The 24,273-nt window shown below is 38.4% G+C and overlaps 2 protein-coding genes across 6 annotated transcripts; one reads left to right on the forward strand and one right to left on the reverse strand.

The window, feature by feature from the left end:
- Positions 1-1,772: 1,772 nt before the first annotated feature.
- On the reverse strand, positions 1,773-5,404 carry LOC112053624 (uncharacterized). Its single transcript, XM_024093101.2, has one exon. It carries the CDS (start codon positions 5,229-5,231, stop codon positions 2,028-2,030), a length of 3,204 nt encoding a protein of 1,067 aa, XP_023948869.2. The 5' UTR covers positions 5,232-5,404; the 3' UTR covers positions 1,773-2,027.
- A 4,217-nt stretch (positions 5,405-9,621) lies between these two features.
- LOC128199869 (uncharacterized) lies at positions 9,622-23,546 on the forward strand. Of its 5 annotated transcripts, XM_052891157.1 has the most exons (3): positions 15,139-17,181; positions 19,285-19,416; positions 22,833-23,546. In XM_052891157.1, exons 1-2 carry the CDS (start codon positions 16,519-16,521, stop codon positions 19,291-19,293), a joined length of 672 nt encoding a protein of 223 aa, XP_052747117.1. In that variant the 5' UTR covers positions 15,139-16,518; the 3' UTR covers positions 19,294-19,416; positions 22,833-23,546. The 5 variants fall into 5 exon arrangements, 4 of the variants coding, with proteins under 4 accessions (XP_052747116.1, XP_052747114.1, XP_052747115.1 ...); XR_008252392.1 differs by lacking the exon at positions 19,285-19,416 and having other exon boundaries at positions 9,622-17,181; positions 22,620-23,546; XM_052891156.1 differs by lacking the exon at positions 19,285-19,416 and having other exon boundaries at positions 15,132-17,181.
- Positions 23,547-24,273: the final 727 nt, after the last annotated feature.

Raw genomic sequence — 24,273 nt, forward strand, 5'->3', positions numbered from 1 at the left:
TACGAAACACGCTGAAATGGTCAACACGTAAACAAAATGCTGAAAAATTGCTACCATACAAACAAAATGTGAAATTAATAAATTGTAGGCAGGCGACGAAGCGCACTTCCGCCGAATACCGGAAGAGATACAGCTTCAATGTTTTAAATTTATGTGACGACACATTTTCAGTAATGAAATGGCCGTGTTGGTATTAATTTACTTCGGTGCCCTTAGTTCGAAATCACCCTTCGAGTATCGAGGTATCGAAGAACTTTTTTTGTTTTATCAATGAGTCAATAGACTCATCCTACTTCCAACTAATATTATAAACGTTTGTATGGATGTTTGTTACTCTTTAACGCCGCTACTACTAAAGCGATTAGGCTGAAATTTAAAATGGAAAAAGATTGTACTCTGGATTAACACATAGGCTACTTTTGATCCCGAAAAAATCCATGGTTTCCGAGATATGCGAAAAGTGATGATTTTGATGATATGAATGTCTGTTACTCTTTCACGCCTCAACTACTGAACAAAATTAGCTGAAATTTGATATTGAGATATATTATAGCATGGATTAACACGCGGGCGGGATTTCGCGGGCGTCCGCTAGTTAATATATAACAGAATCTTCTTTAATCCAATTTCTTTGTACTGATGTTAGTGACATAACACTAACAGCTCTCTTCATACCACATACACACAAAATATATCTTCATAAGTATAAGTCTCAGACCAATTATTGTATAGGACCTGCCTCGCTAGACGTTACTATTCTGTCAAAGTATATGATCAACGATCTAATGCGATTATAAAACTGTCTCTTTAGTATCTATGTTTCATAGTTGTAATCGTGTTCATCGGTTAAATAGCTCCGTAAAAACACTTTTTTGTGTAATTGAATTGTGTAAAAAACGGACAAAAACTTCTAGTTTATTATAAGATATATACAAAATCTAAGCTTGTTTTCTTCAGAAAATTACAGACAATTTTGTTTGTGACTATGAATACGATTCAGGTCCTTCTATAATTGGTCTGAGGTATAAGTATAAAAGTATGTTTCTATGACATTACTGTGTTTCGATGATCGAGAATCGTCATGCATACAATTTCGTACTAAGACTGTTGGTTAATGTAGTTTTAATAATGAATTTGGTGACATTTTCGGCGCTATTTAAAGCTTATTTTAACATTAAAAAGGTAACTTTTTTAGTGTTCCGCGCCACTGGCTGTGCATTTATTTCTGGACACCAGAAAAAAATGCAGAGTTAATTTTTACACGAAGACTTTTAGTCTCCAAAGGACAATAAGCAGTTTTATACGATCATAGCTTCAAATAAACTGTTAATTTAACAATACTGCTATTTAAATATATATTTGTACCCATTCGTAGTCTTTTCCAACTAATTGGAATGGAAGATAATATTGGTCACATTTAAAAAGATATATATGGCTTTTTTAAAATAGTCTCAGCCAACAATTATTAACTTCGTCTTTATTTATTAACCAATCACTCCTTTACTTCCTCTGCTACGTAGAACTGTCCTTGGTGCCAATTATCCTATTCCTAGATTATGTAATACCTATGATAATATCAGTTCTAAAGTTAACATTTACTCTGAATCATATACAGTTTTCGGAAAAAAATCATCTCTACTTGGTACTCTTATGACTAAAATGTGCTCATCTCATTTCATTTTCTTTCTTTCTCTTATTTTTTCTTCTTTTTCAGTTAATAATACTAGGGTGTATGTTTTTTATTTGTGATCTTTTATTTTGTAAAGGGCCAGGCTCAATAAAAACACAGCTTTTGGTAAAATCGGCTTATTTCTTTGGATACGTGTGTGGTGACCGTTGCTCGGGTGAAGTAAGAGTCGTTGGTTTTCAAATTGGTTGTCAACGAGTGACGTTTTGATTTTACTGACATTGACGTTTACCACACACGTTCCGTTTCGCCTTTTATTTAAACTCAGATATATAATACATTTAGGTAGGTACATAATATTATTAATACGCGTCGGTGACACTCTCCACCCCAGTGCGCTTTAGCACTCGCTCTTCACTGGTAGTACTGCGACGCGTGCCACCGGTCGCCTCAGCAGCCCCGACTTCGTCCGCACGTCCACGACCCGTACGCGTCCGTCCTTGCCTGGCAGCACGGCTTCCACTATGCCCCGGGGCCATACTCCTCGTGGCATATTTGGATCGGCGATGACCACCAAGTCCCCGACCTGTACCGGCTGGGACTCTCCTAGCCACTTAGTTCTTGGCAGCATCTGTGGAAGGACCTCCTTTACCCAGCGACGCCAGAAGCAGTCAGCCAGGAGCTGGGATGTACGCCATTGCCTCCTCAGGAACCTGCCAGAGTCGTTGAACTCCCCCAGCACAGGAAGGTTTGACGAGGTACCTATAAGAAAATGGTTAGGTGTGATGGCTTCTGCCGAGGCGGGCTCGACAGATACGTGAGTAAGTGGCCTGCTGTTGACAATCTGCTCCACCTCCGCCATCAGCGTGAGCAGAACCTCTTCTTTCGGGGCCTGTTCTGTGAGAACAACTTTGAGAGCTGTCTTCACGCTTTTGATTAATCTTTCCCACGCTCCACCCCAGTGGGGACTACGTGGGGGTATAAAGGTCCACGTGGTTCCATAGTTAACGGCCTCTCTCTTAAGCACTTCTTGATCTAGATCTTCAATCGACTTTCTTAACTCGGTATCAGCTCCTCTTAGGTTGGTTCCGTTATCCGAGAACAATCTTAAAGGCCATGATTTGCGTGCCGCCATTCTTCTGAGCGCCATTATCAGAGAGTCCGTCGTGAGGGTGTGTACTATTTCTATATGTATGGCTCTTATCGTCATACATGTGAATAGCACTCCATATCGAATTTGGTGTCGACGTCCTACTGTGATTTTCATTGGACCAAAGAGATCCAAACCACAGAATGTGAATGGTCGCTGATGATGTGCTAGTCGTGCTTCTGGTAAGTCTCCCATTCGAGGTGGTTGCGGTTGGGCTTTGCGAATACGACAAAGCATGCATTTCGATGCAACGGTTCTGACCGTAGGGCGCAGGCGTGTTATCCAATATCGTTGTTTCAATTCATTTACTATTGTTTCATGATTCCCGTGAGCGAATTTTTTATGATAATGCATTACAATAAGTCTTGCAATAGGATGACGCCCGTCTAATATAATAGGATGCTTGACTTCTCTTGGGATTCCAGTTGCAGCGTCGATGCGGCCACCCACTCGAAGAATGCCTTGCTCGTCTAAGAATGGCGTTAAGGTAAGTAATTTACTTTTCTTGTCTAAAATGTTTTGATTTTTCAGGTGTTCCAGGTCTTCAGCAAATGACTGAGCTTGTGCGTACAGCATCAATAACCGCTCCGCTCGCGCCATCATGGCACCATCAACTTCGCCGGTAAGCTTTTTACACACTTTATCCACGAACGCTAACACCATGCATGTAGACTTTAACAGCCGTAGCCAAGAAGAGAACCTCGCCGGATCGGGACAAGCAGGTAAGCAAGTAAACTTATTTTCTATAATGATCGTATTTACACATTCTGTGATAATTTGCTCTGTTTCAGTACCAGTCATATCTTCCGGCCATTCATCCGCATCGCAGCATAGAAAAGTAGGCCCGTACAGCCATGCGCCGCTGAATAAGGTCATATCACACACTTCTCTTGTAGCCGCGTCCGCGACATTCAGTTTTGTGGGTATATAACGCCATTCGCTTGCACGAGTAAGTTCGTCTATTTCTCCCAATCGATGTGCTACGAACATTTTATAATTTCGCGCGCTATTTTTTACCCAGTGTAATACAGTTGTGGAATCACTCCAAAAATATTTCCTGTGCGGCTTAATTCTATGCTGTTTAATTATTGTTTCCGCCAATCTAGCTCCTATAACGGCAGCTTGAAGTTCTAGCCGAGGAACCGACATTAATTGTTTTACTGGTGCTACCTTACACTTACTTGCAATGAAGGCAACGCGTATTATCTTGTTTTCTTCCCACCGCCAGTATGCGACGGCGCACATCGCTTTTATTGACGCGTCCGTAAAAACATGTAATTCCAGTTTCGAATAGGCATTATAATCGCTTGCACTGTTCGGTGCAACATACATTGCGTTCTCCATCTCGCTCGCGCGCGCGGCCGCTTGATAGTGACGCGGTAGGTATATCTTATTGATGCCTTTTAGCAAAGTTAACCATTCGGTCCACTTAGAATAAAGTTCACTATTAAGTGGTTCGTCCCATTCGATTCCAGATCGCCATGTCTCTTGTAATATTAATTTTCCTTTGATTGTGAATGGCGCTAGAAATCCAAACACATCAAATATTGACATAATCACTCTTAAAATTTCTCTTTTCGTAGGTATCTTTTTCCCCGAAAGTATGTCTGAAGGGATGCGCTTAAAAGATACATCAAAACCTAACGTGTCTATGTTAGGAGACCACATGAGGCCTAAAGTACGTTCGGAGTGCTGTTCAATGTTGAGTTTTATAGCACTAGGCCCCAATGCTTCAGTAGGGATGACTTTTAAAACATTGTCACAATTACTTGCCCAGTTACGTATTTCAAAGCCGCCTTGCTTGTGTATATAAGTTATATCTTCTATTAATTTTTTCGAAGTTTCTATATTTTCAATGCTGTCAATATAATCATCCATGTAGTGCTGTAAACGGATCGCGCTCACCGCGGCTGGCTTCGATGACTCAAACATTTGTGCGTTTTTATTTTTGATGAATTGAGCGATGAAAGGCGAACAATTTGCACCAAAGATCAAGGATGTCATGGCGCAGATTTTAAGTTTTTTCTTAGGGTTGTCACGCCATAGGAACCGTAATGCATCTTGATCTTCAGGTAAGATTTTTATTCTAAGAAACATGTCCTTTATGTCCCCCATTATTCCGATTTTATGTTCCCGGAACCTCATCATTATGCCCAGCAGTGAAACGAGCAAATCAGGACCCGTCAGCAGGTAATCGTTCAAACTTAGATTATGACACTTTGCAGCCGCATCGAAAACCAAACGCAACTTCTGCTTGTGCGGGTTGTCCACACCAAAATGGGGCAAGTACCATGTTCGCGGGCTCGGAGACAAATCTATCACCTCTCCAGCAAATTCGTTTTGAAACAAATGATTTATTCTTTCCCTATATCTTTCAGCAAAGCCCTCGCTAGCGTTCATTTTTCTTTCTATTCCCTTTAGCCTGGTCATTGCGCAATTAAAAGAATTAGGCATCCTAGCATTAGTATCTTTCCACGGCAACCCAACATGCCACCTTCCATCTATTAATTTACTAGTCTGTTCCAGATAAGCCCGAGCCCGCAGGTCATCGGAGTTTTCTCGCGGCTCAGCTGTTATACCTAAAGATTCAATCGCGAAGAACTGCCGTACTTCTTCATGAATCTCGCGAAGTAAGTATCCATTTTCTATATCTGTACTCCTGTGATTCGAGCTGAGAAGGAGAGAGGAATGCAGTAAGCTATATGAGGTTTTTCTGGTCTGTCCATGGATACACCACCCAAGCGGCGTAAGAGTTGCAAAAGGTTCTCCTGCTTTGCCTTCAAGTACTTGTAGTGGTAATAATAAATGATAATTATCTTGCCCTATCAATATTTCGGGCTTATAATGTGCGAGATTAATTTTATTTTTTACTTCAGATAAATAATCGTATCGCGTAATGCATAAATTCGAGGAATCTTGCGCAGGTAAACTCAAGTTGTCTACACTATTTCCCGTTAGCGAGTATAGTTGGCCGTCTCTGTTTGTCACAGTAAATTTCAGTGACTCGCTGTCGCATTCTATTGCATTGTTCCATGCGCCACACACGCGCATCTTTGTGTGACGTCCGTGTAAACCAACGCGCGCCGCCAGCTCCGAGTTTATTAGTGTGACAGTTGACCCGTCGTCGAGTAACGCGCTTGTAGTCTCGGTTCCGCTCGGTCCATGTATGTGCAAAGTTACTACCTTTAGAAGTACATTACGTCTATCCATAATGTGTGTTACTTGCTGCGCTTCCGTGTTCATCTCGCTGTCGTTCGGTCGAAACTCGGACTCAGGCGCGGCCGTGATGTTTTCATTTCGTAAATTGTGGTTATCGTAGTGCAATAATCGGTGGTGCGCCTTACCGCAGCCGTCCTTGTCGCACCTAGGCGCCGGGCAATGGTCTCTGTCGTGCTTAATAGGTGCAAGACATTGAAAACATAAACGATATCGTTTCACGTGATGCCAGCGATCCTTGCGTAGTGCCTTCTTAAATAATTTGCAGTCCGGTAGATTGTGAACTTTGGACCCATCGCGATCGTTACAGTAGCTGCATTTTATTCTTACATTTGTGTTAGACTCGCTTTGCACTAATACGTTATGCGACTTCGTGTAGTTTTCGGCGTATGGTTTTCTTTTATAACTGTGCTCGGGCTTAATGTAATTAATAATACTTGCGGTTTTTGTTGTTTTGACTGCTTCGTCCGTTAAAAACTCGGATAGTATGACGAGCTTAGGTTTTGTTCCGTCTATAATTCGCGGATAACTGTAGTCCGTCCATTTTGCTAACAGGACCGTCGGGAACTTAGCTAATACGGCCGATATGATGTTCATGTTTTTCAGGTACTCATCCTCTCCGATCGCGACGACTGCTGCCACGAAGTTCTGGATCTTGACCGCGAACTTGACTATATCTTTATGATATTCGTCTGCTAAGGTGGGTAATTTTTGTACATCCATTATTATTCTGGAAATAATTATGTTTGGGTTGCCAAACTGTAATTCCAGCGCCGACATTATTTTGTCGGGGGTTGTGGCTCCAATTAATAACCCCGTGACCGCCTCCTTGGCCGGTCCGCGTAGGCAGCTCCGCAGTCTCCATAGATTTTCTTTTTCGCTGAAACTGCAAACCTGCGTGGACTCGTCATATGCCTGCTTAAAATGGAGCCACTCCATCGGGTCACCCATAAATACCGGTAGCTCTTTTTGCAAGCTGTTACGGCTGATGTTGCTTGGGGCGTTGCGCAGAGAAAGGGCTGCCATATCCTTTATAGCTGTGGCCAGCGTCTGGAGCGTCCCTTCAGTGCCGCCGCTTGCTGCGACGGGCGGGCACGGCTCGTGTACAGCGGGCCGTGCTGCCTGCTCCTGCTGGCTACGGTCTAGCCATTCCTCTACATTACTAGTAGTACGCACCTCATCTTGTGGACTGTATTCATCTTCGTCATCTAGCGCCGCTACTTCAGCTTCTAACCTTTTATTTATTAGTTCTTTATCAATGCGAGCTTTTGCCTCCGCTGCCGCTAGCTCCAGCTGTGCCTTTTTCGCCCGGATGGAGGCTGAGGACCGCTTTGAATGTGCAGAAGCCCTGCTACGTGCAACTGATATGTTGCTTGGGCCACTAGGGCCCGCTTCTGCAGTATCAAAAAGTTTTTTCCGGATTTCCTCTTTAATGAGAACTTGCCTTTCGATTTCAGTGTCGCGGTGTTTCTGCTCCCGTTCCTGCCTTCCTTCGGTACGCGCAGGATTTGCCATGATGCTTGGCGGCGGAGTTTGAAACATACCTTTTATCGGCTCAAGATTTGGCTCGAAGACCACTTTGTAAAGGGCCAGGCTCAATAAAAACACAGCTTTTGGTAAAATCGGCTTATTTCTTTGGATACGTGTGTGGTGACCGTTGCTCGGGTGAAGTAAGAGTCGTTGGTTTTCAAATTGGTTGTCAACGAGTGACGTTTTGATTTTACTGACATTGACGTTTACCACACACGTTCCGTTTCGCCTTTTATTTAAACTCAGATATATAATACATTTAGGTAGGTACATAATATTATTAATACGCGTCGGTGACATATTTACTGTTCTTCTTTATTTCATGCTGTGTTTATTTGTAAATAATCACTACATAATAACCACCACACCTTAAGAAGCTTTCGCTTAAACTGTTGGATCAAGAGTCGGATACAAAAGTGATTCTTGAGACGGCGCGTATTGTGAGGAGGTTCCTCACTCTGGAGCCCTGACCACCGGTTGCTTGGACACTCAAATGTCCCGCAGCGGGAGGGTGAATTTTTTTTTTTAAATTTTTAATAATTATTTACTTATATTGTTAAAAATTAAAAAAAAAGAAGTAATAAATAAATGAGAGCCTAAAAATCTACATGATGATTTATAATTTAGTTACATTTTAGTTAGTGTAAATAAACTAAAATAATAAGTGATTGTAAATAAACCTAATAAATAAATAAATAAACTAGAAGTACATATTGGTCGTTTAGTAAAAAGTGATGCCTCGTTCTATTTTATATAACTTTTCAAATATATTATTCAGCTGTGAATAACTTTCTTCCAGGTTTCGACAGAAACATTCTATTTTTGCAGTAGGATGAAAATATTATTGAGCCAAGTTTTAAGAACTTTCTTGAGAGCGTTTGCAGTTACTTGCCATAAATCCAAAGCGCAGATTATTAAAAAACTTCTGTACTACATTTAGTTCTATGACCGCGGAACGAGCTATCCGTACACATTTTCACACTAAATTTTACCTACATGTATTTTATACAAAATTAATAAGTAAATCGTGAAAGTGAATCTAAATTTTATGACGTCCTTATTGCTATTGATTTTAAGTTTGAAATCGTGCGGGTGTAAACAATGACAGTGGTATTTGTATGTTTGTTTTGGTAAGACTCAGATGTTGAAGTGTTCGCATTCATATTCAAATAGCGCGAAGCTGCAACAGCTGAAAATTGTATGCAACTCGTCATTTAATACGTACGGGTTTAAATAAAATAAAATAAATAAATATACTTAAACAATACACATCACTATCTAGCCCCAAAGTAAGCATACAGAGTAGCTTGTGTTATGGGTGCTAAGATAGTTGATATTATAATATTAATATACATTTATATACTACATATAAATACTTATATAATGAATAAATACACACAGACACTGGAAAACACCCATGCTCATCACACAAATATTTTCCAGTTGTGGGAATCGAACCCACGGCCTTGGATGCAGAAAGCAGGGTCACTGCCCACTGCGCCACGCGGCTGTCAACTTCGTTTGCGCGGGTTACTTCATTTGTGTACGTAATATATCAAGTAAGCAATTAGGCTGAAACTAAAATAGTATGAATGACAATAATCTTTTTAACAAAAAATGGAACCCACTTCAAGGACGTATTTCAGTTTTTTTTATTTTAACTCAAAATTATTAAACCGATTTTCATGAAAATGGAATGGAACCAATCTGGAAGTATACTCTTTCAAACAAAAAAATATTTTTCAAAATTGGTTAATAAGTGACAAAGTTATGAGGTAACAAAAATTTTTTTTAATGTTTCATAACTTCGTAATTTACTAACCAATTTTTAAAATTATTTTTTGTTTGGAATTCTTCCAGATTGGTCCCATTTCATTTTAATGAAAATCGGTTTAGTAATTTGGTGTTAAAATCAAAATATTAACGTCTTTAAAGTCGGTTCCATTTTTATGTTAAAAATATTATTTTAAATATTAATGTTTAAAATATAAAAAAAAAAATTTTAAACGTAAATTTTTACATTACAGTACATACATTTTGTTTAATGAAAAACAACTTTATATATTTCGTTCTTCTCTTTGTTAGTTTTTGTTTTTAGACAAACATATCATATCAAATTTATGAGCATACTCTGTTAAAAACAACACATCCAGTCAAGGAAAAATTAAAGTTACTTTAAGTTTAATTGCAAAATAAGCTCGTTATTCATAACTTCATACAACTTTGATATTCATTCTGGTAGTCTTCCAAAACTGGGTTGCTACTTGAATAATAAACAAACTCAAATATCTCATTAACTTATCCCGAAAGTAGCTTCGCTACAGTCATTGAGTTACTACGTACTAGAGAAGACCACTTAATATTGCATCGCGTTCAACTGTGGCGATATCGCCGCATTTCACAGTTTCTTGTAACTTACTATATTAAGCGAAACGCTTAAGCGTCACGTAATTCAAATTTACCACGTTTTGGTCGCTAGAAAACAATCTAAACTAATATTATAATTGCAAAAGTAAGTTTGTCTGTCTGTCTGTTACCTTTTCACGGCTAAACCGTTGAACCGATTTGAAAGAAATTTGGAATAAGTGGAGAACTTAGGCTACTTTTTTCCCAGAATAATTCACGGACTAAAAAAAACAGAGCTTACACAAACGAAGTTGCGGGCGTCCGCTAGTCTATAAGTCATCTAGCGCTGAATATTGAATTTTAATAAAGACTTAATTAACCTCTAATAGGCCGCATAGACTACTTTAGTATTTTAGTCGAGTACGAACAATTTTTGGATTTACCGCCCAAAAATTACTCGACTAAAATACTAAAGCAGCTCCAGCATAACTCGTACTTCAATTAGACGCTGCGCTGTTTTTATGTTGCGACATGTTTTTTGTTTGGAACAGCTTCTCTAGAACGTAATACATAGTAACTCAATGGTTTCAGTATGTATTTTTTGTTTATCTGTCCGCGGAGTCACTTCGTTAACTGTTGTTTGTGTTCAACAAAATGAATGGAAAAAGAGGAAAAAGTAAAAAGCGGAAGTGGGAAGTTTTCACGATCTAATTAGTATTTTTCATTTGCAGTACTCACTTGAACTTTTTATTCGTTTAAGTGGAACAACGATCAGTGGAGTGAAAATCTATACGTTTTCCAATTGCTATTGTTAAGCGTCGTGTTAGTAGTGGTTTTCTCTTTGTGAGAAGATCATTGATTTCAATAAAGAACCCCAATTTAAGTAAAACAAGGGAAAGAATTTAACTGCCTTTTAATAATGAAACCTTCTATATAAAATAATAGCAGACGCCCGCGACTTTGTCTGATCTTAAACTTCGGACCTCTCGCAAAATCAATTCCATTCATAACAAATGTCTATCAAAAAACTACCTCCCTGTCAAATTTCAACTTTGTACGTCAAACGGTTTCGATATTTCATGATGGACGGACCTTCCGCGTTTAAATTTAAAGATGTATTTAAATGATGAAATCCAATTAAAGTAGTTATTACAGAACAAAGAAAACGCTTACGTTGTTCGAGTAGTTAATACATGTTGATGTTTTCATTCATCAGATGTTTTGATCCACGTATCAAATCATAATTTTTGTCATACCAGAATAGACGAAATAATTTTATAATAGGTTCCCGTATTTATAGGCAAGTACCCTAATACGTAGGTAATATTAATGGTTAGTACCTACATTGGAATCCGTTTTGTTTGCAGACTTTCTTTGTGTAGCACAAGAAAAAGTAAAAAGAAAGTAGAGTGGGAAGTTTGCTACATCTACTTAATTAGTTTTATTCTTTGATGATTTATTATTTCTTTCGTAAGCCATGTTCTGATTAACTTCCTTGTTTGCTATGGTTTGTGGTTCGGCTTCGAATAATGAAGTCCAAGGTTTAAACTGGATGAAGCCAACAAAGAAAACGTTATCTAGTTTTCTTACAAGAACTTCTTTTCAGTTATTTGCGCAAGGTTTTAAACTAGGAGACACTATATGTATCTTACAAATTGTACAAAATGTAAAACTCCTTCTCCAATACAAGTTCGTAATAAGTAATAAGTACAGTATAGAGTAGACAACGCATTTTAGAATCTATTAGGAGTACGCCGTAAAATACTAGAAAACCGGTGTTAGCTCACTCACAGAGTAAACAAATCCGTCGATTCAGTTCGACTAAGATGTGTACCCTCTCTACATTTTCCTTATTCTAGGGATTTTAGTAGGAATTTTTATTTTCATCAGAAAAATATAACGCTAAGAGGCTTTTACGGACCCGACTAATCTTTTCAACGTTCTTAGAAGTTCTCTTTAAACCTTTAAATTGAATGTTATTTTCTTGTAGGTTTCGTCTTATATTTTCTAACTTGTCTATTGTCGCCAATTTTGTCTACAAAATGGGGTGTATTTAAATTGTTTTTGAGTATTAGTTTCTTCGTAACCTGTAAATCGGGTAAAAATTAAGAACCGAAATATAGACGATTTTTTTTTTTAATTTTGACAGACCGACCCAGGAAATGAACCAAGTAGGTGGTACATCATGGTACCTAGCTCACTATATTAGCTGACTATTTGCTATATATTTTGCTATTATGCTATTTGAGAGCCGTGATAGCCCAGTAGATATACCTCTGTCTCCGAATCCGGAGGATGGGGTTTCGAATCCGGTCCGGGGCATGCACCTCTAACTTTTCAGTTGTGAGCAATTTAAGAAATAAAATATCACGTGTTTCAAACGGTGAAAGAAAACATCGTGAGGAAACCTGCATATCAGAGAATTTTCTTAATTTTCTGAGTGTGTGAAGTCTGCCAATCCGCATTAGGCCAGCGTGGTGGACTATCGGCCTAACCTCTCTCATTCTGAGAGGAGACTCGAGCTCAACAGTGAGCCGAAAATGGGTTGGTAACGATGCTATTTGGCGTAGTATTATGCAGAAGGCAACGTTAAATCTCTATAATACTTGTACATAAGCCTTCTACGACTATATTCGGGTATGGTTCCGTTCAACCAAAGTTGTAACAACTTTAGTTATCACATGAATTCATAAACGCACCTGTGAATGTCGGTGTTAACAATGTTCTATTTATATTATTAGGTCGGACGAATGCAATGGGTAGGGGTCTACAGCATCGTGGTTTCGATTTCCACAACTGGAAAAGTGTGAAGAACATGTATGTTTTACATTGTTCATTCAGTAAGTAGAAATAGTAATATATGGGGATATATGACATCGAAACGCGTTAAACAAACCGATTTGTTGGTAAACAGGTTTCGTTATCCGCCTCCCTTTGTAACACACTAATAAGTTAAAATTTAAGGCGGAATTATATTTGTCTGACGTGTCGTGTCGTGACGCATCGATCAGCCATCACGACATGTCACAACACATAAGTGTAAACGTCAATATACAAAATGTATGATACCGATTCTGATCTGATGCGTCACCCCTAATAATTTAAAAATTTATTAAGTTCTGTTTTTCTGACATTGCTTTAATTTACACACACACAATAAATAGAACCTAAACCCACCGTGCCACTGCACCACTGATTACTGCCGAACCGCTGTGCACCTCAATATTACTAACTCAAGCAAAACGTTCATCATAAATTAAAATATCTACCTGCTTTTAATCAAACCTAGTTAGTTTTAATTAGTTCTTAATAATTGTCTTTAATAGTTTACGTAAAGTGTTGAACTGTGTGCGTGGCGGCACCTGAACTGGGTCCTAACTGAAAATCAGTGCTGCATACTTTTTTTATTGAAAGTATGCGGCAAAATGCTGAGTTGGGGCCTTTTTCTAGGTTGTGCCACATATTACAGGGAATTCTTTAGTGCTCCACTGTTTGAGTGGACAGTTAAGCCATAATCTATACTAATATTATAAAGAGGTAAAGTTTGTTAGTTTGTCAATTTGTCACATTCTTTAAATGGGGTAATCTTCGGAACTACTGGTCCGATTTCAAACATTTCACCAGTAGAGTGCTACATTATCGGGGAGTGCTATAGGCTATATTTTATATAGGTATTATATATATTAGCTGAGTTATCACAGTTTTTGTCATACAGGTCGGACCGAAAATCCTCTTAAACAGACTTATTCGCATGCGCTGCCTTAACTATTGTGTAAAATTGAAATTAATGTATGGAGGCTTTATGTATCTTTAAAAGTTCTACAAAAAAGTCCGCGACACCATATCTCTATCTTCTATATATTAGCAGATATAGTACCTTTTGTGTTTTAAAAATTATTAATTTTATATACTTTGTTTTACGTCATTATTTATGCAACTAAACTTTAATCCTTATTAAAATAAATTACTTAATAATCACAAGGATATTATGGAGATAAGATTTGCCCTTTACAGTATGTTAATTACTTAAATAGTTTCGGAGATAATACAAAATTTCTAAAAGACGCAGAAATTCCGCTATATGACGCCCCGCGCGTTAGTGGTAGGGTAGGGTAGGGGTAGGGTAGGGGTAGTAGTAAAGTTGACATCGAATTTTACGCGGACGAAGTCGCGGGCGTCCGCTAGTATGTTATAATTTAGATTTAATGTGATATGTGGCATTACTTAAAAATAAAGATCTTTCTTCTCCTTCTTCTTTTTAAAAAATATTTAAATTGTGTGGAACAATTTTTGGCCAGTCGTAAACGGGAGATGTAATAGCGCAATCACGTCCAATGGAACGATCCTAACAATTTGAGCGCGGAAATCGATTTGTCAGAGGCGTGAAAATTTTGCACAAAATGCGCGCTGAAAAATCGTCCGGCGGCTCCCTGACGCTATTTGTCAAGGTCACAAGGCCCTAGGTCCACGATTCATGGGAAATCGATGTAGAATTCTGAAATTCCATTTGGTTACATTTGGTAAGATTCAATAATTCGAGTTTTTTTTTTAAGTATGCAAGTACTTAGAACCTCTTTGTTTATGTTCTCTGTTTTGACTGTCACTATTATCGGTTCAGCAGTGCTATTGCTATTCGATATTCGTATTTATCTCTCTCAATCTCTCTGTGATTTGTTTTACAGAAAGCGAAATAGAGTCATTGTGAAGAGCTGAATAACAGACTCAATAGTTTTACTTTTAAAATATTTTCAATTTTTAATAATCTTTTTTAAATTTAAGTTTTAACGAGAGCAGCGCAGCGTATTAGCAGCCAGTATATCTTAACATTTACTAATACGTCGTTTAATTAAGACAAAAACTGGTCCAATTACTTGCAAGTAAAATAGGAAAATTCAATAAGGAATTAATCAATATGAATTTTAAACTATTTAAGTGCCAAATTTCAATTCAATGTCATTCTTTGTCGTGATTAGGAAAAAAATATGCCAGAATTTAAACATTCAGAAAAAAACTTTCATAATTGTAAATTAGCCGGATAGCAACATTAACCCGGCAAGTTTGTATTTGAGTACGATCTCATCTAATGTCGATGCAATCGTTATTGAAAATCTTGAAATGTAAATGTCCTTATCTGTTTCTTGGCAAAATAATGATACCAGAACAGCAAATCCTATCACATACATCGTCTAAATATAGAGGTCTGCAACTATGAAGAGGTTTCCACTGTGTTTGTTATGTAATATATTCTGAACTTAACCTAACCTATATACGTGACCTAATGTAATCACACTTCTTCTTAATACAACCACGTTATTATGTAGAAACGTAGATTGGTTGTAGACATTTGAAACGCCGGTTCTGAAACCTTTGGTCATTCTTGGAACATTTTTATGGAACCTGAGTTGACTATTACATTTAATCATTTGCACGCGTCGAGTAGCATGCTGTTAGCGGCGTAAATCTTGGAGGTTCGCTGGCCGCCAGACAAAATGACGGACGGATGAATGCAACAGCAAGGTCAGCGACCGCGTGGTGTCAGCTTCCATCATAAACGTCAGGTCGTACCTATTCTTTCTTTTGTTAAATGGAGTCATGCTAAAACTACTATTTTTATATATTGTTTTTTTTAAAAGGATGCGTTACATTAATTGTTGGTGGTGATTCGGATATACCGTTCAGATTACAATAAGATTTAGAGATAACTAGACCTCTTTCGTGAGTGTTTAAAATGCAACGTGTTTGTTGTCCCTTTAGTATAAACGTGTGTAATTGCTAAGCGAACTTAAATGGAATCATCCTTGTGGATTTGGCTGGTAGCGATGTGAATTCATAACTTCTAGTGCGTTGTTCGACGGACCCACTTTAAATACCTAGCCGTGGCAGTGGTTTGGTCAACAAAAATCCAAACGCTATATCGACACCATCTAATCCCCAAGGATTGGTATAATAAAACAAATATTTGAGATAACCACTGTTTATTTACAAAGTATGTACAAAGTAACTTAACATTTAGGAAACCTGGTTTTTTTATGTAATTTAACCCATTAATATTTTGTCCTTTTAGGGTTTCTCAAGGGTTTAGCATTACTTTTATATTGTAAAAAAAAGGTTCATCTAAAAATATAGAAGCCAAATACCGGTGATTACTGTAAAAGTGTTTTTTTGTTTACTTAACCCCGCATCCTCCTACGGGTATAGATCCGAAAGCCAGAATCTCGGTGGTAACATTTGAGATTCTGGTCTACAAGCTGTATGTTTGGCTGGTGACGCACTAGAAATTTCATCCAAATCGTTTCACAAAAACCGGCACAAACTACAAGGCTTGCAGTGGCGCCTGGGGATTTTTTTATTAATCCTAAAGGATCTGTACAACGTGGGAGAGAAAAGGGAATAATAGAATCATCCGAACACCACTCTAACAATATTTTTTTTGTTTTCTGTTCCAATTTCTATTACTATAAGATTTTGTTTCAGCATAAGCTTAATATAAAATAACCCATGATCATTTTTTTTGTGATGGTGTATTTGGCATAGTTAGTTATGTTTATAGAGAAATTTAATTACTGAATTTTTAGTTATTATTGTTATTTTAAGTAACTCAATATTAATTTAATGTTTTAAAAAATAGTTGTACCATCACCAATAAATAATGTCAGGTCATAAGGAAATACAGTTTCACTCTTTGAGGAAGGATGAGCTGGTATACGAGGTCTCGATCAGATCCGAGACTCCGGGTAGTACTGTAGATGAGCTTAGGAGGCAGATGCGAGGCCTCATGATTGAGTGCCCCTCGACTGCCATATTAGAAACAAATATAGACAGCAACACCGAATTAGTAATAATTAATGATAAGTTAAATGAACTAGCCACAATTATTGAAGGATGGGGAAAATCAGGTGATAGGGGATCTATAGCAAGGGCAGAGGCCCTAGCCTATCACCTGTTTCATAGAGTAAACAGATTGAAGGTCGACGAATCAGCTAAGGTTTCAGCCAAGGTCGGGGAGGCCAGACTGAGATTAGGAAAATTTATTGCAATCATTGAAGCGTCTGGAAAAAATGTTTCAGAACAATTGTCTACATCTTCTAAGCCGTCACCTTCAGCGGAGGCTTCGGAAATAGAGTGCTCCGGGGACAAAAACCTGGCGAAGTGGAACCTAAAATTTAATGGCTCCACCGATCCGCGCTCCTTCGTCGAACGAGTGGAGGAGCTTCAGCTTTGCTACGGTGTCTCTGAGGCTAAACTCTTCAGGTCGGCGGTTCAGCTGTTTGAAGATCAGGCACTACTCTGGTACAGAGGTATCAGAGATCAGGTACGCTCTTGGTCTGACCTTAAAAATCTTTTATTAGAGGAATTTGACCCCGTCGATTATGACTATAGGTTGCGAGGAGAGATAAGATCTAGGACGCAGGGGGCTGAAGAGCCCGTGCATATATATTTTTCTATAATGGCTTGCTTGTTTGCTCGGCTGAGGACTTCGATGTCCGAGGTCGAAAAATTAGAAATTCTATTACACAATGTACGCCCAAAGTTTTCGCAGCAGCTCGCGTTGACAACCATTTCATCCATATCGCAGCTGAAAGATGCATGCAGGAAACTCGAAGCGGCCAGTCAAAGGGCCACACAATTTGCTGAGCCCGGCCGTTCGAATTCTATTTTAACTCCTGAATTTACTTATAAAAATAAAAATAAAAATGTGGCATATTTGGACAACGAACAAAATTTTCATTCAAATCAGGTTCATAATGACCAGGGTCGTTATAAACAACATAGCAAGTTGCATCAAAATCGGTTTTATAACAGCCAGGGTAAATATGAACATGGTAACCCTCACAACAAAGGACGGGTTAATGATAATGACCAAACCAGGGCAGGGCCGTCACACACTGGTAACAAATATAGAAACCAGCGGTTAGTGAGGCATAACGTACACTGTTACGGTTGTAAAACCCCTGGGTACACGAAGTTTACGTGTCCAAAATGTAACAAAGCGGCTACTAGTCCAAAAAACTAGTCTGCTCGAACGATGCCAGCATAAATAAAAAATTTAAAAAATTAAAAAGTTTCGGCACTTTGGCATCTGTTCGATTTCAACCAAAAAAGAATGATATTAGGCCTTATCTTAAATTTAAAGTAGTCAACCTTAAAATTTGTGGTCTACTTGATTCAGGAGCATGCATCTCAATACTAGGTAACAACTCTCACGAAAACTTCATCAAAATTGGTTTCAAGCTAGAAAAATTTAGTAATATCTCCTGCACCGTGGCAAATGGTGTTAAGCTGGAAAGTATAGGTTACATGTACCTACCAATAACATGTCATGACACTACCTGTGCCATTAAATTTTTTGTTATACCTACAATAATATCGGATATAATATTAGGTATAGATTTTTGGAGGGCATTCAATATCGCCCCAGAGATACTAGACTGCATTGACTATAAGTATCAACCAGCGAGCTTCTGCGAGACTTTGAGTACGAATAGGGTAAACACTATTCAGTCTTTGGAAAATCTGTCAACCGAGCAGAAAGAACTAGCAAATGCCATTATAGGGAAATTCCATGACATCTCTTTTGAATTAAAAGGTCTTGGTAGGACGTCCTTAATAGAGCACGACATCGACACGGGTGATGCTCTACCCATTAGGGTAAAACAATATCCGCTATCGCCGGAAAAGAAGGTGGCGTTGCAGGAAGAGTTAAAAAAGATGTTGGCATTAGACGTCGTTACTCCCAGTGAAAGTCCGTGGAACAACCCAGTTATTTTAGTCAAAAAGGCAAATGGTGATTGGAGGTTCTGCTTGGACTGCAGGAAGCTAAACGCAGTGACAAAGAAGGACTCGTATGCTATACCATACATTCCTCAAATACTTGATAGTTTGAAGGAGGCCAAATTCCTGTCGACTATAGATCTGTCATCTTCATTTTGGCAGATACCTCTATCAGAACGTTCACAGGAAAAAGTGAGTTTCCAAATTGAAGGGGCAGGATTATTTAAATTCAAAGTTGTGGCCTTTGGACTTTGTAATGCTCCGGCGCGGCAACAAAGATTAATGGATAAATTAATAAATCAAAACTTTTGTAGTGACGTAGACAATGGTTATGTTTTTTGTTATATAGATGACATTGTGATATGTTCATCGGATTTCTCTACTCACTTGTTGTTGCTAAATAGAGTCCTGGATAAATTAAAGTCAGCTAACTTGACAGTGTCTTTTGACAAATGCAAATTCTTTAGGGAGTCAATCAAGTATTTAGGTTATGTAGTTGATGAGTTTGGGTTACATACGGATCCTGATAAGATCTCTTCAATTTTAAATTTTCCGACCCCAACCACAGCCCGGGAAGTAAAAGTATTTTTAGGAACTTGCTCTTGGTACAGGCGATTTATTCGTAACTTTTCAACAATTGCAGCACCGCTGAACAAGCTGACCAGCAAAGGGAGGAACGCGCCGAGGTTCCAGTGGAACGAGGCAGCTGACAAGGCCTTCTCGTTGCTAAAAAATGCATTGGTGTCAGCTCCAGTATTAGCAGTTCCTGATTTTAGTAAGCCTTTCACTGTCCATTGTGATGCTTCGTCGTACGGTTTGGGGGGAATGTTGTCACAGATGATCGAGGGTCACGATCATCCGATAGCTTATGTTAGTAGATCTTTAAATAAGAATGAAAGGAACTACAGTGCTACGGAACGGGAGGCCCTAGCAGTCATATTTGCAGTCGAAAAGTTCCAAGCGTACTTAGGAAGTAGGAAGTTCACGATAGTTACAGACCATTCGTCTTTAAAGTGGTTTTTGAATTTGGAAAATCCTTCTGGTAGGTTAGCTCGATGGGGTTGCCGACTGTCTCAATTCGATTTTGAGATAGAACATAGAAAAGGCACAGACAATGTAGTTCCTGATGCTCTATCGCGACTCATGAAAGTTGAGGCAATCCATGCAATGTCTGATACACCTACCTCAGGTATGAAAGATGAATGGTATGAGAGGATAAAAAATAATTGTGTTTCTAAACCTACACACTTTCCAAATTATATGGTTAAAGATAATATTTTATTTCGCTTAAGTAAAAGCAAGTATGATCTAATAAGCGAGTTTGATTGGAAAGAGGTCATTCCAAAAGGTTTGAGAAACAAAATTATAAGTGAGAACCATTGTGAACCAACAGCTGCACACCTAGGTGTTTTTAAAACACATAGACGCTTATGTTTAAGATATTTCTGGCCGGGTATGTACAAAGACATAGAAAATTTCGTAAAATCATGTGACGTATGTAAAGCATATAAACATTCTACACAAGCAGTCCCTGGTTTGATGGGGAAACCAAAGGTATGTTCACGTCCCTTCCAAGTAGTGAGTTTGGACTTAGCGGGTCCACTTCCACGAAGTAGGTCTGGATACACATACCTGCTAGTAATAACGTGCGTTTTCTCTAAATACACTCTACTATTTCCGTTACGCCGCGCAACATCAGCGTTGGTGGCTAAAAACTTCGAAGACGGGTTGGTCCTGGTACATGGAGCGCCGGAGACGGTAATCCTGGACAACGGAACACAAATGACCGGTTCCGAGTTCAGGAATGTCATAAAGCGCTACAACGTGCCAAGGCTTCACTATACTCCTCGTTACACTCCGCAAGTAAACCTGGTAGAACGCTACAACAAAACAATTATGACCGCTGTAGCGTCGTATGTAGAAGAGGATCATCGAACCTGGGACCTAAATCTAAGAAAGATCCAGTTCGCAATAAATAGCGCGATAAATGAATCGACTGGGTTTTCACCGTTTTTCTTAGTACACGCCCGTGAGCCAGTGATAAACGGAGATTTCTACTTAGATACGCAGAGTGAGTACAAGGTAGCTATGCCACGTGATGAATATGCTGGGAAGTTTGGATGCATGGAGGAGATTTATGATAGTGTTCGCAAGAAACTTCTAGAGGCACACGCTAGGAACGCACAATATTATAACCGTAGGCGAAGAAATGCTAGATTCGCAGTAGGGGATTGGGTATGGAAAACCACATATACACAAAGTGACGCGCAAAAATTCAAAATGGCAAAGCTTGCTCCTAAATACGAAAAGTGTAAAATAGTCAAAGTATTGTCACCACTAGTATACGAACTAGAGAGGAAAGACGGTACAAAAATAGGCTCTTGGCATATTAAAGACCTAAAACGGTAGACTAACTCATATATTCGTCCATAAAGTGTATAAATACTAAGTTAGGTACTTAAACACACAAGAAGAATGGTAAAGTACACTTATAAATACAAATAGGTTACTACAGTTTGATAGAGTGATGAATGAAAGGTCAGTATAAATGATGAGGTAGGTGTGTATTAGAAATGGATGGATCAAGTTGGATTGGGTTAGTCGGAAATTCCTGAAAGGTGATTAGAGAAATATTATTATCACGCTATGAACAAAATATAGTTCGTGAGATATTTACTGTGCTGTGTTTAACACAGAGACGCTTTGTTCCCAGAGATCTGTTAGCAATCGTTGTGCTAGGAATTATTCCCAGACTCTGGGCATTTATTATGGAGTCATATGAACTCATTTCACATGGAGACTCAGTCCCATGTTGGTATATGGTATAGTGATAACATGTATTACAGTTTGAAATAGGCTGTGTTAGATCAAGCTGCATGAAGCAACAAGATCGTTTATGATATTTTCATAAGTTATTCTCCAGTAGTGTTGTTTAGTTTTAGAATTTCTTATAGAGTTAGGTGGGCGTAGTTTAAAGAAGATAGTGAATAATTTAGGTGATTGAACCTAACATTATAATAGGTAGCCGGAAATTATTGTTATTAGTTGCCGACGAGCAAAAATAGATAGAGTTATTATGTTTGCTATTATTTTATGAGAGTATAAATTCAAGATGTAAAATAGAACCAGGCATTTTTGTTACAGCAAAGGGAAACCGGAACAAGTATCTACATCAACGTTAGTTATAGTTTAATTTTAGGTATCATCGGTATTTAGGTATATATATTTTTTTTTTCTTTTACTTATATTTTCTTTATGTAGTTTAGATGAGTGTTTTATTCCATTATCAGTGTTAGCATAGAGTGTTTTTTTTTTTTTTTTTTTATAACGTCGTTACAGATGATTGCTTCTTAGAGCGCTGAGGGCAGCGAAAGTTTTTTGGTAGCAAAAAACTTCTACTATTTTGGGGGGTATTGTAACGTCGTGGATTTTAATTTTGGGTGGTCAAATTTGGAATCTCTAGGTTTGTTTCGAAAGGCAGCGACATCGATGAATGTCGTAGAGATTACGAGGTTCGCTGCTAGATGGCGCTTATATTAAAGTGCTCAGACAAATAAATATGGACAAGTAGTTGGAGCTTTATAATCTGTATATAGACTTAATATATGGTTAGAGGTATTCCACAAGTAACGAAAGGTATGGAATCCGAAACCGACTTTAAAAACAAATGTCACATATTATCTGTGCAATTTGTTGATTGTACTCTGTAAGAAAGATGAATCGGTAACTTTATAGCTTTGCTATTGGTGAGGTTTTTTATGAAGAAAGTCCCGTTATCTTCTCGTTATATACTCGGGCACGTTCGAGTTTTTTCTTTTTTGGCTGGCTGAAATTTGGAGACTTGTAGTTGACTTTCCAAAACATTAAATTTACTTAGAGGCAGTGATGTAAGATACTTGTTCCGGTCAACCATAAAAATTTCCCGTGAGATGTTAAGATGGCTACCTACTGGGAACTAGGGCGGGATATCCTTTTAAGGATGGGAATGTAATATATTCTGAACTTAACCTAACCTATATACGTGACCTAATGTAATCACACTTCTTCTTAATACAACCACGTTATTATGTAGAAACGTAGATTGGTTGTAGACATTTGAAACGCCGGTTCTGAAACCTTTGGTCATTCTTGGAACATTTTTATGGAACCTGAGTTGACTATTACATTTAATCATTTGCACGCGTCGAGTAGCATGCTGTTAGCGGCGTAAATCTTGGAGGTTCGCTGGCCGCCAGACAAAATGACGGACGGATGAATGCAACAGCAAGGTCAGCGACCGCGTGGTGTCAGCTTCCATCATAAACGTCAGGTCGTACCTATTCTTTCTTTTGTTAAATGGAGTCATGCTAAAACTACTATTTTTATATATTGTTTTTTTTAAAAGGATGCGTTACATTAATTGTTGGTGGTGATTCGGATATACCGTTCAGATTACAATAAGATTTAGAGATAACTAGACCTCTTTCGTGAGTGTTTAAAATGCAACGTGTTTGTTGTCCCTTTAGTATAAACGTGTGTAATTGCTAAGCGAACTTAAATGGAATCATCCTTGTGGATTTGGCTGGTAGCGATGTGAATTCATAACTTCTAGTGCGTTGTTCGACGGACCCACTTTAAATACCTAGCCGTGGCAGTGGTTTGGTCAACAAAAATCCAAACGCTATATCGACACCATCTAATCCCCAAGGATTGGTATAATAAAACAAATATTTGAGATAACCACTGTTTATTTACAAAGTATGTACAAAGTAACTTAACATTTAGGAAACCTGGTTTTTTTATGTAATTTAACCCATTAATATTTTGTCCTTTTAGGGTTTCTCAAGGGTTTAGCATTACTTTTATATTGTAAAAAAAAGGTTCATCTAAAAATATAGAAGCCAAATACCGGTGATTACTGTAAAAGTGTTTTTTTGTTTACTTAACCCCGCATCCTCCTACGGGTATAGATCCGAAAGCCAGAATCTCGGTGGTAACATTTGAGATTCTGGTCTACAAGCTGTATGTTTGGCTGGTGACGCACTAGAAATTTCATCCAAATCGTTTCACAAAAACCGGCACAAACTAAAGGCTTGCAGTTAACTGGATGCGAACAGCCATAATCCCTATAGGAGCCGCAAGCTTGCGACCCAGAGCGCCCTCCCGCCTAATAAAGCTTACCGCGACCATAAATGCACATTTACACAACACGATCCGATATCGTAAGCAAAATAGATGCAACAGGTTTTGAGAAATAATATTTTATTACTTCGGTTTTTTCTAGTTGTAATTGACAAAAACAGTTGGTATGTTGATACAATTAAAGAGCTTTTTACCACTATAAGCATGCTTGCGCTAATCGAGCAAACTGGAATAAGTCGGGATGATGGCAAGAGATCTGATGGATTGTCAGTGGTTCCCGGGAAATGGGGCGAGCTTTAATACGTGGAAGACTACTTGCGTTGGATATGTTTCATATCAGGGACACAGTCAAGTCCGGAAGCTGCAACAGAAAATGCTGAAAAAGGGAAAATGCACAAATATGATCAAATAATCTCTGACTATAATGTAACTTTCTGATTGAAAGTTACATTTGTTCATATTTCTGAGGAGACCCTTGGCCATGGAGTCACAATTTCCGAATTATTTCACC

The sequence above is a fragment of the Bicyclus anynana genome, chromosome 3 (genome assembly GCF_947172395.1).
Source record: "Bicyclus anynana chromosome 3, ilBicAnyn1.1, whole genome shotgun sequence".
Classification (NCBI taxonomy): Eukaryota; Metazoa; Arthropoda; class Insecta; order Lepidoptera; family Nymphalidae; genus Bicyclus; species Bicyclus anynana.